This window comes from Cicer arietinum, chromosome 8 (assembly GCF_000331145.2).
Source record: "Cicer arietinum cultivar CDC Frontier isolate Library 1 chromosome 8, Cicar.CDCFrontier_v2.0, whole genome shotgun sequence".
NCBI lineage: Eukaryota > Viridiplantae > Streptophyta > Magnoliopsida > Fabales > Fabaceae > Cicer > Cicer arietinum.
The window spans coordinates 858887-874999 of NC_021167.2; the positions used below are offsets into that span (position 1 = coordinate 858887).

At 31.7% G+C, this 16113-nt stretch overlaps 3 protein-coding genes across 3 annotated transcripts in view; 1 reads left to right on the forward strand and 2 right to left on the reverse strand.

The window, feature by feature from the left end:
* LOC101499006 (uncharacterized) overlaps positions 1–1751 on the forward strand; it is a 4169-nt gene extending 2418 nt beyond the window's left edge. The window contains exons 5-7 of the mRNA XM_004511358.4: positions 1–189; positions 509–651; positions 1341–1751. Of these exons, the coding sequence (XP_004511415.1) occupies positions 1–189; positions 509–651; positions 1341–1522 (514 nt within the window). The 3' untranslated portion in view covers positions 1523–1751. The remainder of the gene's footprint in view (positions 190–508; positions 652–1340) is intronic.
* A 1419-nt stretch (positions 1752–3170) lies between these two features.
* LOC101499325 (uncharacterized) lies at positions 3171–5217 on the reverse strand. The gene is made up of 4 exons (XM_012718897.3): positions 5103–5217; positions 4717–4987; positions 3840–4511; positions 3171–3489 (listed from the first exon to the last, which is right to left on the reverse strand). Exons 2-4 carry the CDS (start codon positions 4983–4985, stop codon positions 3468–3470), a joined length of 963 nt encoding a protein of 320 aa, XP_012574351.2. The 5' UTR covers positions 4986–4987; positions 5103–5217; the 3' UTR covers positions 3171–3467.
* Positions 5218–9124: 3907 nt separating this feature from the next.
* The window catches only part of LOC101499642 (stromal processing peptidase, chloroplastic), a 13955-nt gene continuing 6966 nt past the window's right edge, over positions 9125–16113 (reverse strand). Inside the window, exons 12-26 of the mRNA XM_073364195.1 lie at positions 15949–16111; positions 14934–15137; positions 14438–14608; positions 13899–14048; positions 13037–13174; positions 12678–12905; positions 12450–12602; positions 12050–12176; positions 11818–11935; positions 11454–11574; positions 11289–11369; positions 10584–10685; positions 10258–10408; positions 9785–9920; positions 9125–9519 (exon numbers count right to left, since the gene is read on the reverse strand). Of these exons, the coding sequence (XP_073220296.1) occupies positions 9829–9920; positions 10258–10408; positions 10584–10685; positions 11289–11369; positions 11454–11574; positions 11818–11935; positions 12050–12176; positions 12450–12602; positions 12678–12905; positions 13037–13174; positions 13899–14048; positions 14438–14608; positions 14934–15137; positions 15949–16111 (1999 nt within the window). The 3' untranslated portion in view covers positions 9125–9519; positions 9785–9828. The remainder of the gene's footprint in view (positions 9520–9784; positions 9921–10257; positions 10409–10583; positions 10686–11288; positions 11370–11453; positions 11575–11817; positions 11936–12049; positions 12177–12449; positions 12603–12677; positions 12906–13036; positions 13175–13898; positions 14049–14437; positions 14609–14933; positions 15138–15948; positions 16112–16113) is intronic.

The window sequence follows — 16113 nt, forward strand, 5'->3', positions numbered from 1 at the left end:
TACCTTTCCTGCTAGTGATTTTCCATCTGAAGTTATTACTCATGAGCAATTGGTGCAACTGAAGCCAGGAACAAAGAGTGTGTTATCTAGTTGGGTAAAGAGTGCATTTCTTTGTGGCAAAAAGGATACGCAAGAATCTAGTGATCAGAATCTTGAATTTGTCCTTAGCACAGCTCCAATATGGGATAGGTTATTTACCATTTGTACTCAATGATTCACTTGTTATATTTCTTATGTTATATTCTTTTGGTAAACTTTCCTGTAATTGAATTTAGACGCTGTTAATGGCGCTCTGACAATACTTATGCTTAGGAGAGTAAATATATCAATCAATTTCTGAACTATTTGAATCAAATCAGATTTTCTTTTTCTTCAATTTGTTGATTAAAGGGGATTACAAAACAAATGTGCTTGTCTTCAGATTAGTGTACTCTCAGCATTGTTGGCATTATTGAATACCACCCAATTTTAGGTTTTTTACTCACAAAACAGACTGTTTGGCTTGCAGGTTGGAACTGAAAGGCAACAGGTATGTATTGGGGGAGTTCCTGGAATTTAAGGGCAAGGAGGACGATATTGATTCTTTAAGAAAAATCAAAAGATCAAAAGTTGGTCACATGATAATCCAAAAGACAAGCATGTTTGGACTAGGTAATCTTCTCAGAGTAAATTATGCTTTGTATTCCAATTGTATTTGGCTGGAATTATAATATCCTCTTTCACCAAAAAGTACTAATAGTAATATCCTTCTTTAAGTTATATAACAGATGAGCCTAGATTCTTATAATTTGGGATGGACCTAACTCAACCCTTACAAAATTGGTTTGAAAGACGAGGGCTATCCATCACTTATAAATACATTTATCATGTTTTATCTTATCCTATGTGGGACTCTTAACACACGCACCTCATGCTTAGGACTGGACATGTAGACCGTGACCTATTTGTCCATAGCGATGAACTAATAATAGGTGGCCCAATGAATTTTGGATAGACTCTGATGCCATCTCAGAATTTGGGTTGAGTCTAGTCTAAACTCAACCTCTACAATAATGACTTGTAAGGTGAAGACTACTCATCACTTATAACCACATTTTCAAGCCTTATCTCATCCAATTGAGTCTCTGAACAATCAGAACATTCCGCATTAGCTTTATGAACAAGTTGATATTCAATACACTAATTACCTGTGAGTCTTTTCTCTAAAATTATATTTTCAACTGATAATTTATTGTTTCTGGTGGAAGGATAAAACATTCAAGAAGGGAAGCTTTTTATACTTGCATTGTTATTGTCTAATAGTATGTTTGTTTCTTAAACTAACATGGGATTTGTTGCAGCTCCTTCTACGCTTCAAGTTTTATACACTTTGCGTGACTATAGAACTGAGGGAGCATCATCACCAGAGTGGATGGAAGTAACCGTTAGATCACATACTGAGATAATCTTTCAGGTCGAAAATCCTTCCAAGATCAAAAAGTTTAAGCTCTCTTCAGTGTGCTCTATGCATCTTAGCGCATAAAGTTGCCCAAAACTGAAGTATCAATAACAGTGAAGTGCCGGTTTTCTCGACATACAAAATACTATTTTGTGCTTGTATCATGTATATATCAATATAATTAACAGTTTTATTCTCATGATCTGAGGTTGGTTAAGGTTTAGTCCCATATACAGACACATAATGAGTGTAACCTTTTCAAATTCTATGGTGACTCAAAAATGATTAATGTGATAAATTAGTGATTTTCTTATGCTGTTCTTAGACAAGATTTACCCTGAGCTATCTTAGCTGATACCGCAATAGCGCTTCTCAAGAAATCAGCAAAAATTCTTGCTGGAAGATTAAAAGGTAGTGATAACTGATAATAACTCTTGTGGCAAAATTCAAGGTGGCTATTTTTATGAAGGTAGTGACTATTGCTATATATGTTGGGGATCATTCTCGTAATAGCTTTCACTTGCCAGAATGAAAATTACTTCCTTCCTACAATGCTAAGGATCAGCAAAAGCATATAGATAGTCTGTTACTAAGATTAAAAACAATTATTGTTTATTTTGTGAAAATATTTTTTATTTTCTAAAATATGTGGAAGAAATTTTGCCAACATTAAAATATTGGGACTTAACTTGATTTATTTGTTTGTGTGAAACTCACTTTAGCTATAGTTTTTTTTTTTTTGGGTGTGAAACGCATTTTACCACACAAATAATAACTAATTTTATTAAAATAAATATAATATTACACACTTCTGATTAAAAGTACGGTATTTTAATGATGATATGATATATCATAATTAGAGCTGGCAATTTATTTACGAATTAGTTCAAATTCAATTTCAAAGTAACACATTTATTTACGAATTAGTTCAAATTCAATTTCAAAGTAGTGTTACTGGAGCCAATGAGTGTGATTTAATTGGTTAAGCAATTTTGAGTTAGCAGGGAGAATTATGGTTTCACTCCCACAAAACACAACTAAACACAAAACACATTTCAAAATCATTAAAAAAACATTATTTTAGAATAAATCTAAAATAACCTTACCTCCTCTAATTATTACTTTATTTCATCTTTCAGCTAATATTATATATTATTATATTATAGTACAAATAATTTAATAAAGTTTATGCAATTTTGTGATTAATTTACAGATCGATTACTGCAATTTATATCGCAATATCAATAACTGTTGAAACCGTCACAACAATCGTAATTGTTATTTAAAACTTTATTTGATGTTGGTTAATTATTGACATTATTTATTAATGAATAGTTATCTTGCATGTTAGAACCAAAGTGTGGAACAATTGAAGAATCAATCCGAATATTGAAATGTTTTTTGCCTTCTTTATTGGGTCAAAATCAATACATATATATAAATAGTCATACCTAACAAATAACAGAAACTTTTGACTTTTTAATCAAAAGGTAGCCAAGATCAACAAGTTATAGAAGAAATATCATACTAACTTCACCTTTAGCATAAACAAATGGTTCTAGGACAATATGTTTTAGAAGACTTGAGTTTGTTTCATTTTCATGGTCCTATTCTATATATTTTCACTTCTTAAGTCTCCACACAACTAACCATCCTTTATAATATTAACTTCCTTTTTGCCTATTATATGCCCAATCAATTCAATTTAAAGGTGTTAATTTATGTGGAAAAAATATATGACATAGATTGTAAGAATCTTCTTCACCATGGCATAATTCTAACCATTCACACTTAAAATTAATACAAATTTAAAAAGTGCATTATTAAGGAAATATTAACATGATCAAGTGTAGCCTATGATATTAATTACAATCTCCAAAGTATACCATCAAGAGACAAATAATACATCATAGATATATATGAACCAACCGATTGCACCAAAATGAACAATGTGTTGATCCTTATAATATGACATGAAATCCCAATAGTTATTGCTGACAAAATGCTGTGATCTTTCATGAGATGTTGACTATGGTTGGCTAGCATGTTGTCTACAAATAAATAAAAAGAGAATAATGAGTGTGCCATACTTCAACCAATATATAGAGTTTAATAGTTTAATAATTATAAACATAAAAAATTAGATAAAGAGTTCAATAATTATGCATTATTATCATGAACAAATTATACAATCATTCAATCATATCTTATCTTACAGTCAACTTTACAGTGTAGTTAACCGTAAATTATTAGATTAACAAATATAAAATTTATTCGTCTTAATATAACAATATGCAACACGATGCACCATAAAACTGACAACTATACAAAATAAAACTAATTAAGGACAATAAGAAGGTGAAGTGGGGAGTTAGAAAATGGCATGCACATAGATACTTACTCAATGAAATCTTTCCAATAAGCATCATTTGCATCCTCATTCATGAAATCTCCCCAAGTTTCTAAGGTGGTAGAAGAAGGACTACAACATTCTTTTGCATTTTTCATCATGTTATCTTCTTCTACCTTAACAGGCGAATCACATCGATGCGAAACTGAAACCAAATTTGGAAGCAAACTTGATGATATTGTTGAGGCAGCAACATTTGTAAAATCTCCATTCAAGTACTCTTGATACCTACATGCTTGTGGTACTAATTGCTGAAGAGGGTCTTCAAAGTTTTGCAAATTAGGCTCAATTATTTGAGAAGAAGAAAAACCAATATTGGAACCATCATAAAAGTTTTGTAGGTAATTATTGGAGTGAGTATTATTATTATTATTAATTCCAAAAACATCATTTATCAAACTTTGTGATGAGTTTGAAGAAAGAGTCATGAGTTGTTGTAGCCTAATTAGAGCATTATTATTTATGTCACAATTTGTGACAATATTTGCAGCATTCAATATTATCTGTTGTAGATTGTTAAGAAGGTCTAGGTGATCTGTTCTTGGCCTGTGTGTCACTGGATCTAAACCCATTTGCATTAGCTTTTTCTTCAAATGTGTGTTCCAAAAATTCTTTATTTCATTATCAGTCCTTCCTGGAAGATGTGTTGCTATAGCTGCCCACCTTCAACACAAATAAATCAACATTTTTTTTATAAAAATTATATGAATGAAAAAAAATATTGTAATTTTACAAAATTATCCTTATTAACTACTGTCATAAATGTATAGAAAATGAATACTGCTAAAAATACAAGATTAATTTCTATAACATGAAGAAAAAAATTGAATTCATTATAATGAATTAGCATTATTTTAAGCTTACTTACTTATTTCCAAGAAGTGCATGTAAATTGATAATGAGATTTTCTTCTTGATCAGAAAAATTTCCTCTTCTAATATCAGGCCTTAGATAATTAGTCCATCTTAATCTGCAACTCTTTCCACATCTGTTCAATCCTGCAAGCCTTGGAAGAGCTCTCCAACTTCCATGACCATGTTTCTGAATATGATCCACTAATATTTTATCTTCTTCTGGACTCCATGGACCTTTCTTCAAACCATTTTCATCATTAATGCTAATTGGTGTTCTCATCATCACTGCATGGATTTCATTACAACAAAAATATAGTATGCTATAGTTAGTATATATTGTAGATTGCATGCATGACCAAAATTGAAATATATCAATTATAAGAAGAAGAATAATCCAAACCTTGAACTATACTATGAAGTGGTAATGTTTTGTCTTAATTTCTTTACGACTTATATATATACATGTCATGTTGTGATGGGAAATTCCAAGTTTGTCCTGTAAATTTTATATTCAAAGTCATATAGATACTAGTAAGTAGTTAACGACCTAAAAGGACAAAAACACACTCAAATGAAATGATGTATGCATACTTCTACTCATAATGTCTCATTTTATTAGTATACAAAGAGAAATAGAATCAACAATGCACCCTAAAAAATAGATAACATATATATATATATATATATATATATATATTCCTTAATTTTTATTTGCTATATTTTTCTTTTTTTATTTGACTCTTTTGAAATTGGTGGTGTATCATAAGTAAATGTTAATTTCTCATTAATTGACCAATGTTTCACATTGTTCATCTATGTCTATTAAACTCTCTATACATATAACATATCATATCTTTTTTATATATACAATTTAATTTGTATATATTGTATAAAACTTTTTTACATATATATCCAATCAAATCACTCTATGATATTACCTTTTTAAGTTAATTCCTAAAATATCATTAAAAAAAAACTTATTTAATATGATTTGATTAGATGTACGTGTAAAGTGAATAAAAACTAATGTATATATATAATATTATTACAAAAAAGTCTCCGTCAATGTTTACCAAATCATGTGGAAAGAGTTATTATAAATAGATAGTTAAGCAGCCAAATAAAATTGAATATATTACATATATATATAAAGTAAATATTGACGAAGATGTTAATTGATAAGTCATTGTGTTGGATTTTATTCCAAGGATGACAAATGAAGAGTAGTGTAAATAGTGTTTAGGCTTAGAAGATGTATATTGGCCAGTTGGTCATGCAACGCATCCAAACTTATGCTTAGTCTTAGCTAAATCCTCATTTTATTTATTTACTTCTTTATTCCATAGATTAATACTTCTTTTTGTTAGGTTTGTACTCAAGTAATCAAATTCAAAGGCTAACATTTAGTTGGCTGAATTACTACTTTGAGTCTCAAAACCTTTTTTTAATTAGTTTCTTTTAGGCCATTGGACCCTGTGTATTGAATTTTTGCAAATGCCGATGGTAAAAAAAGTGAGTATATTACGTTGGATCTTTTGTTGGAGGTGTGCTGCAAATTTTGGACTAGAAGATAATTAAATTGATGATTAAGGTTGTACAAATAAATTTCAAAGTGCGTGTATCACACAAAACTTTAGGTTCGATTCGCCTCCACCAATCTATGTATATCTAATGCATACTTCGGAATCCTAGAAGTGAATAACATATTCACATCAAGCCTATCGATTAATGATAGTTTACAGAATAAAGTTCATTCATTTACTCTCGTGCACTAGAGAAAATAAGAAATGACTCAAAAATATTTTTGATATAAGTTTAACTTATATAACATGAAATTTGTGTTGTCGTTTCAGCCTTTAAAATATTTATATTTATAGAGAAAATCATACTAATTGATGAAGGAAAACAACTCTTTAAAACGTTTGGACGCTTGGTAACTTAACAGATGTATTGATTTGATGGCTAAGAGATGCATTCAACTCAAACATTACAATCATTTGATCAAGTGATACACTACACTAAATTTTTTATTTTGATACATTAAGTTTTTTAATTTTGGTACATTAATATAGACATTAGAGAATTCCAAATATATTTTGAAATTTTCCCTCACATATTGTTAGATTAGTGTTGAAATATAGGAGATGCATTTTCCCTCACATGAAAGGTTATGTATGTTTTTGGTCTTTATAAATATACAAAGCTTCATTTTTAATCCTGTAAATATTTTATTCAAATATTAGTCGTCCAAAAATGTATCGTCACAACTTTTAGTTTCGAACACAAATATTTTCTTCAAATATTATAACTAAATTTATCGGCAATGACTAAAAGTGGTGACAAAATTTTCAAAGACTAATATAATATTATGGGGGACTAAAAACGAAACTTTACATTTGTATATGATCAAAAGCATATTGATGTGCTTTTTTAGAAACAATAATTAACTTATGTATATTTTAATTACCGTGTTTTCTTAATTTTATCAAATTTATTATTCATCCAAATTAAGATATCTTTTACTTCTTTTATTTTTATTGAACAATATGAATTATTTTATCATCTCGTTTCAGTCTCAAGAATGAATAGGACCCTAAACTTATACTAAATTTTAAAAAAATATATTCAAACAACATAAATTCATCCTAGATCATATGTTATTACTTTCTTGCCCTAGCAATTGCCAACACAGCATTAGTTTTTTCTTTGAGCACGACAAAAGTAAGAGAGAGGGAGAAGTTGGAGCACTTAATTTCTTTAGCTGTTCCGAAGAATACTACACATTTCCTTCTAGACACATTGCGTGTATGTTTGTTTTGTAACCATGAGAAGTAGTCACTATCATACAATAGTCAATTTGGGGGTTAAAGAGATAGTAGACCTTCCCGGTTGCAAGGTTTTTCTACCAACATTACCTCATTATCCATATCTACAAGCCACTTTGATAATTGCTTACATTACTTTTCATCTTCAACTCATTTTCTTGGACTAGTGATACCTTTCTCTTCTAACAATTTCGTGTAGATGGAATATATTGCCAAGAACGACAACAAGATCTACCTTTTTTCTCATAAGTTTTTTTTTAAGTGAGCAGGGTCTCAGAGACTCGCTAAAATCGGAGAAAATTCAAAGACTTGACACTTTTACAATATTATTATAAATAAGATTTTCACTCGATTTTGGAATTCGAACTCATCGTTGTAGATAATGAGATCTACCTTGTTGCTTATTTACTATATTTCCTTTCCTTGAATAGTTAATTAGAAGCTTAGTATTATTATTGTTTTCCTTGCTAACATGGTACATGTTAATTTTGCCACAAATAGATTAATTTCGTTAAATTAAACTAGTGGTCTGTTCTCAAACTAAAAGTTGTTCAACTTATTACTCCATAAAAATATGGTTTAGAAAGTGGAATCAATCTAGCTTTTAGCTATTATCAAAATGAGTTGGTAAAAGGAAAGATTAACGTTAATTAGAAGAATTACCAAAGGTTGTAAGGTTAGTTGGGAAAACATACGATGCAAGACGACTTTGAGTAGTGTTTTATGTGTCACGTTGATACATTAAAAAACATTCAAATATCGTCTTAACCTCAGAAGAAATATTAATTTAGTGATATGATTAATATCCGTATCTTTTGACTTAAGAGACCGATTAGGAAAAAAAATGTAACAGTTGCCAAAAGCTGACGTCACAATTTAAATGATTTCTTCGATTAATTGTTGTTTATACATTCTTTTAACGAACATGGCATTTTTCGTAATAGCTGGTGATCTTTGGTTTCTACCTTTACCTAAGTGAGTTTAGTTACTAACACAAGTTATTTAGACCTTATGAAACATTAAGAAACGATGAAGAAATTAAATAGTGAGTCTCAACATCTTATTATTAAAAATCTCAACTTTTTTAATTAATTACGAAAACTAGGATAGATGCCTGCCAGCATATCAGTTAAGGTGACAAAGGAAAGTCATACGATCTCAATAATAGCTCCTTATAGGGTTTATAATAGATTTACAATTTGTATGTTTTTTTTTTGGGAGAAATAGACATGAAAAATTCCTTATATTGAACATACCAACAGTTTCCATTCTAAAATGCATGCTTAGAGCATAAAGCTCGAGGTGTCATCACATTATCCAAGCAGACATAATAATCATCAGCATCAAGTGAAAATACGCAAAGAATGTAAATATACTAAAAGCCCTCAAATTATAGCAAGACCTTTTGTATAAACTTGAAATGAAAAACAGAATGTTAAAAATAAAAATAAAATCCTACTTTTATGAAAAATAAACATCTAAAGAATTCTTTAAAATAATTGTTTACAAAAAATTTAGTTTAAAAACATTTTCAGAGTCTAATGTCATGGCTAATTCATCCTGTCGTTAGTTTTCACTTTGAAAAAAAAAAAGGAAATGGCGATAGAAGTTCCCCATTTAGAAGGTGAAATGATTTACAATTTAAGTAACCTGGTTGATTTCCAACGCAAAGAGAGATGATAGGAGTTTCCCTCCAAAAACAAAATGGCCAACATTAAAAAATGGCACCTATACATCTTTAGTGTTTCTATATTTTCTTTATTCTAATTCTAATATTTCTAAAAAAGTATAAGCAGCAATAACAATTTACTAGTTGTTCAACTAAATATAAAAGTCATTAAGGAAATTAATCACAAGCCAAAAACCACTTCTTAAGTTGATCGAACATCTTGGATGTTTGACTTGTTTGAATGTAAAATGAATCCAGCAGCATCTTGTAATACATATGCTGCCAAAGCTTTGAACCTGTAACATAACTTCAAGACATAGCTCCTGTAGCGATGCATAAAAAATTGATTTAATCCTCGTTGCCAAAAGAAGACATATATACTACAAAATAAGGTCATATTTGGTGAAAAAAGTAGTATCCGGTGAAAGAATGAAAAATACAGAGCTAAGAGAAATACGCCCCAACCCAAAGTAGACAAAAGAAAACAAATTATCAGAAATTAATAAAACAGATCATATGGATGGTATCTTCAGCAGCCCATAAATGGACCACAATTGAAAATAAGTAAAGCTATAATAATATACTAACCTCCAGGTCTTAAAGCAAATCAGAGCAACAGTCATCCAAAAACATTAGGTAGTAGGCCGTGTCATTGTAGATAAACCTCGTCCCACAGGAAGAATACCTGGATAACCATCATCAGCTTCTTCCTCTTCTAAAGGAGCTGCATTATAAGCGTAAAAGATTGTAAAATTACTCAAGTAACCACAACTACACTATTTGTTCTAGTTCTAACGAGACAGGTGTTTTCCTTACAAAATGATATGGTAGAGAGAGCTATGCATAAATGTTCTCGAAAGCAAACTTATACACCACAATGCTTTTTTTTCTTTAAAAGAAGTTTTTTAATGCTCAAACACAGGAATTGAAGGAGTGATTGTCAAAGCTACTCACATTTGGAAAATATTTAGTATGTTTTGAGTTAGTTAGCTGTGATGCATATGGACATCCGAGAAATTAACAAAGCAAAATCCAAAATTAACCATTTCAAGAATGCACACCTGCTATATCTTGCGCAGTCTGAGCACCAGCAACCCCAATGCATGAATATAGAGAATCCTCGTCCACTTTCAACTGTTCATATGCAAGGTATATATCCTCAACGGTAGCATCTTCATATAGAAAAGTGAGGTCTTTGATACATGATATGTCCTGGATCCCAGAATAACATCACAACAATGCAGTAGCTTAGAATCGCGTGACAACATAAAATGTTCACAAAATTTTTGAGACTTTAGCAGGACTGGAAAACTTAAACCAAATTTAGTTGGCAATAAAAATCTGAATATACTGATTGAATGTCAAGATTCAGACATTTCTATCTCACCTTCCTTGGAACAGAAGACGCTTGTAAGTGAGCTAGCAATCCCAACCAGTATGCATTTGACTTAATTTCAGCTTCATGTCTCATAAGAAGGGTCCGTTTAGCCTACATTAGAGAAAACACCAAAAGAAATTCTCAAAACTTTCAAGTCATAAAAGAACATGTTAAGAAGTAGAATGAGGGCGCCAACCGCCAAGTGCATGTCTTTGCCAGAAAGTTAGGGTCCATTTACTTTGTTGTGAAAACATTTTTTATTTTTGTTTCTTAAAATTCGTGTTAATTTTACTTGTTTATAAGGAGGTAAGATACTTTCAAAGTGAGCAATTTTCTACATTTCTAGAAACAATGAAAATGTCAACATTGTTTTCATTATTTCTCAATGCATCTTCATTAATTGACATTTTATCTTCTTTTCATGACAATGATTCACTTCAAGAGTCTCTCTCTCAAAGTAAAATTGGCACATTTGAGAAAATGAAAACATGAAATGTTTTCACAAACTAAACACGGCCTTCATTACTCTTTTATAATTTAATCAAAGAGAAATGGAATAGAAAGCTGAAGGGTCAAGTTTATGTGTAGAGAAAAAAATTTAATCAAATTTGAAAATTGAAATTATAATGCATGTTTAGCAGAAAATTTTTTTTTCAAAAGAACACCGTAACTGAAAATTCTAATGTAAAAACAAAAGGATATTCAGCCACTAACCCTGTCCAATTCCCTGTCTGTTATCCTGTTGCTATGTACACCTCTAAGAACATTCTTGCATGCATCAACAGCTTTGTGCACCTGCAATCAATTAGACTTGAATCTTGTAAATAGAAGAAAATTGACAGCAAAAATGAAGTGAATGTTATAAGAATGGGCCCACACCTTGCTTGGAGTTGATGTTACGGAGATCACATACCACCCTAGTTTAAGCCTATCAAACAAGTTTAATTCGAATGACACGTCGTATGTCAACCCCAGTGAATCTCTGACTGTTGTGAAGAGCCTGTGCAGAAAAAATGTAATAAAGATTTTAAGCCTAGTTGGAAATTTCTCTGTTCAAATATTTTTAATAACAACATTCTTATATTCAGCATACAAGGAGAAGGTTTCTAAATCTTTTTAAAATTTCAGCCCCAAAGTAGGGGGATGTCCCATTTAAAAACCAAGATGATCATGATGCCTAAAATTAGCCTGGTGTCTAAAATTTTCAAACCACACTAAATACCAGGTTAGTAGAAATACATACCTAGAATTTATAATTTCAGAAAGTAGTCCCATTGTTATACCAAAGAAAAGAGGATGACTACGGAGGCTCTTTCGTGGACCACCTTTTGTTTGTAGAGCATCAGATTTAGCCCCATTATCTGCACAAATCATTACTACCATTTAACAACTAATAGCAATTCGCAAAAAGAAAAAAAAGAAATACGATACAGGATACGATGACCCCAATACAAAATTAAATCAACAAAGCTCACCACTGATTGATGGTGTAATATCAATTGTCTTTAACAGGTCATTTCCATCAACAGTAAAACCCCAACGGTTTGGTGCTGGCCCAGCAATATAAGCACATGCCCTCTCATCAGTATCATTTAAGAAAACCTGCATAAAAGGGAATTCAGATAAACAGGTGTCACAAGCCTATCGTATTAAAGTATCCCAAAGTTTTGGGGAATCCTTTACAACTTGTATACATAATTGGACTGTTTCATCAAATAATAGTGATAAAAAAATCATCAGTTTCAAGAGTCACTAATTCCAAGAGTCCAAAGAAAACCAAATCTGACTAAGCAACTAAACATTGCACAGAAAATTTACTCAAAAAGAAATATATCTGAAAAATGGTAGTTTACTAGTTTATGCTTAGTTTCTCACTTCTTGAAACAGCAAATTGGATGGAGATGGTCGAAATGATGGTGGGATGAATTCTTGCTCTGTTTTAAAGTTTCTTCTGGCCTGAGCTGTGCCAAGGTAATCTAGAATACATGATTCAATGTCCTCCTCGGTGAAGTCACCCACAATGGATACCTGAAGAGCATAAATAAATTTTAGATTTCGAATATAAAGGTCAAGAACTATGCATTCAATATAAAAATAGCAGACCTCCATGTTATCTCCAACAAATTGATTCATTACGGCATCCTTGACAGATTGCAAAGTTAAACTTTCTAGTGAATTTGGTGTTGGCTCAGTAAACCGCTCATCTCCATCCAACATTGCTACCATAAGTTTGTGAGCAGTTGAGCGTTCCAAGCTCTTGGGGATGGATCGGTAATATGACAGATACAGTTGCCTTGCTCGATCAAAAGCATCATCTAACCAGACACTATGCTGCACATCAGAAACAACATAAAGAATTTTTAACATCGGCAGGTGTTGTAATGTAAGACATCCAAGAATTTATAGATACAACCTATGACGATAAGAAAAGAGTTAACAGTAACAACTGACAAGTTGTTTACCTCAAGCACCATGTGAAGCAATTGAAAGGCTGCGCGCATACCGTTATCCCTTAAAGTAAAACGGAACTCCATAGATATGAACTCCTCCGTAGATTCTAAGGAGCAATTTATCAGGTGATTTACACAGAAAAGTTCAACCTGGTATTATGTGTGAAATACAAGACACTCAGTAAATGGAGTAGATTTGTTGTTAGAAACTGTAATTATCTGTGTAGACGACACAATTGCATTCACAAGATGTTCAAATAACTGAATTTATGTCGTAAAAAGAATGCCCAGATTCTCCGACATGAAGTGCATTTGCCATCAATGTATCACAATATAAAAAGAATAATCGAATTTGTGCGGGCAATATCAGACATGAACTCATTTGACCTGTGATCACTGTGATAAGAAGGGCCTTTTTAACATTTGTCACAAACTACCAATCTGAATATCAACATTCAAAACACCATTCATTATAAGCACATTAGTCATTAGTGCTTAAATTTTGGTGTGTTTGAATGAGAAGTTTCTGTCTTGCATCTTAGTATTGTATTATTTGAAAGAATTCATTAACTAAAAAAAGGTATTACATAATCATGTTCTCATAGTTAGTGCTGTGCAAGTGCAACCAATGTAAACATGACAGGACCTAAGATGCTAACCAAGGTTGGTCTTGCTCTATCAATATTTTAACTAAACATGTATTTTGGAGGAAAAAAGCAAAAAAATTATTTATATAATTACTTAATCAATAAAACATACACAAATAAAAAATAAGCTTCAGAATGCCAAGAATAATAAGAAGCAACTAAACGAATGAGGATCCCATACAATAATCCAAATATTAACATTTAGATCAATTGGTAGGAAAAGTTACCTGCTCCCTTGAGAAGTTGCCAACACGACCTCCCTCACTAAGCGTCCTAACACCCACAATCACAGATCCTCTTGAATCAGAACTCTCAGCTGCTCGTCCGCCACCAACAATCAACCGCATCACACCACTTTGTGTTTCACTGTTGGATATCTGTAGACAATAGAACACATCAATAAGTACAGAGAAACCAATTACGTCCTCCTTAAGTAGCATAAGTTATGCGTTTTTCCTGCAAATCTCAAAACACAGTTCATATTATTCTGAAATCAGATTAGAAAGTGAATGGAAGTTCAAACATAATATAGAAAGTAGAAATTAATTTTAAGATAAGTTTCATCTCCTTACATCTATAACTAGAAAAAAACAAAATGAAGTAGCAGCATAGTACTAGAATTAGGAATCCTTGAATACGGAGTCACCATTTATAAAACATGAGATGGAGAACAAAAGACACCTTCAAGCATTGAATGCAGTACAATGACAGATCAAGGAAAATAAGGTACTACAATCACGAAAACCTTAATATAAACACAGCATACCTTATAGTTGACAGGAATTCCATTTGCAAGGCGGCGCCGGGTGATTCCAGTTTCCTCATCGTGAAGTTTTGTAGCACCTGTTTCAGGACTTAATGGAATAAAGGCTGGCTTGCGCAGGTTTTTTAACTCTTGTAGCTTTGCTGATTGCACAAGTTCTTTTGGAACCTCAAGCTGCATGTGCATTTAAGCAATTAGCTCAGAAGCAATCAAGATGCACCCAACTCGTAAATAACGTTGGCTCTCACCAATAGAATTTTACCACATAATTATAATGAAACAAATTTAATGAATGTCGCAAATTCACATCATAGCACATGAAGAATAGATTCACCGCTCATATTGTGGTTATAACTCATGAAACAACATAACTTTTAAATGTAATCAAAACACATCACACAGTACCAATGGATAAGTCATCAGCCATTGGGTGAAACTCAATATATCTAGTGTCAAACTAGGACCAACTAACAAGGATTTAAGTTAAAGAAAAAGTTACCTCGGGTTCTGGCTCAATAGGTTCATTCAATCCAGCTTTGATAGCATCTGTAATTCCAGTTGATGATATCTTGAACTCTGTTTCACCAGCCCCTTCAATATGAACTTTTTTGGGAACACATGCAACAATTGCTGCGGGAAGGGGTGCAGTGGGCTTTCCAAAATCAGCTATAAACTCTAACACCTCAGCACCAACAGAATTAACCTGCACCAAAAGATATTTAAAATAGATAACTAAAAGTTAACAGTTATGTTTTTATAACTTGCACACATACAAAAATGAAGTTTTAAGTGAAATAACTCTTTGATATACTAATTAAATTAAAATATAACATTTATTACACTTTGACTAATTTTGCAATAAAAAATAGAAACAATGAAGCCCAAAACAACCACAATACCAAAAATTAACATCATAAAGGAACAACATTACAACCAACTGCAAATTTCTCTACAGTACAGTCAATACAGTTGACAGTGACCTAATAGGTATTCTACATATTTTATTATTTTCGCTTTTTAAGTAGGACAAAGATGAGCAAGAAGAATACAAACCAAAAGACTGAAAGAAACTGTCACCTAATTTCCAGCATGCAAGGAAGGCAGAAATCATTAATCTTTCTTATCAAGGATAACTGAAATGGTTGTAGTGAAAATTCTAAACTTAAAGAAAAGAGATATATCCACACTAGCACTTTGCATAAGCTCAAGCTGTCGGAAATATCCCACATTGTCAGCTTTTGTAATCATTTTTTAATTATAGTTTATGTGAAAATGAGTCTTATCTTAGAAAAGGAATCAATTGGTAAATATTTAGCCCAGTCAAATACATTTTACTGATGCACAGCTTTGTATCAATTGATTTTCTCAGAAATTCATACAAGTCATACCTCCAACAGAGACTTGCATCTAGAAGTTGGTATTGTAAAATAAGAGTCAGCAACAGCAAACAGGTAGGAGGAGTTTAAATAAGTATAAGGAAATGCACAATGTCCAATGATAATTAATGAAAATACCTCATCAAGGGTAACTGTCCCAGCAACAGCAAGCAAACTTTCATGCCCTTGTCTCTGGTCCATAACTTGATGTCCTAGAGCATCACTTTCCATGATAAAATCCAAGTTATCAACAGAAGATACATTATCAATCATGGCTGCTAGGTGTTCGCTATCTTTCAGAAG

Excerpts from the sequence above, each read along its gene's own strand:
- LOC101499325 (XM_012718897.3), bottom strand. The coding sequence starts at position 4,985 with ATGATGAGAACACCAATTAGCATTAATGATGAAAATGGTTTGAAGAAA. Across the intron at positions 4,512-4,716 it reads CATGCACTTCTTGGAAATAA|GTGGGCAGCTATAGCAACAC; the intron begins GTAAGTAAGCTT and ends TTTGTGTTGAAG. Across the intron at positions 3,490-3,839 it reads TATTGGAAAGATTTCATTGA|ACAACATGCTAGCCAACCAT; the intron begins GTAAGTATCTAT and ends ATTTATTTGTAG.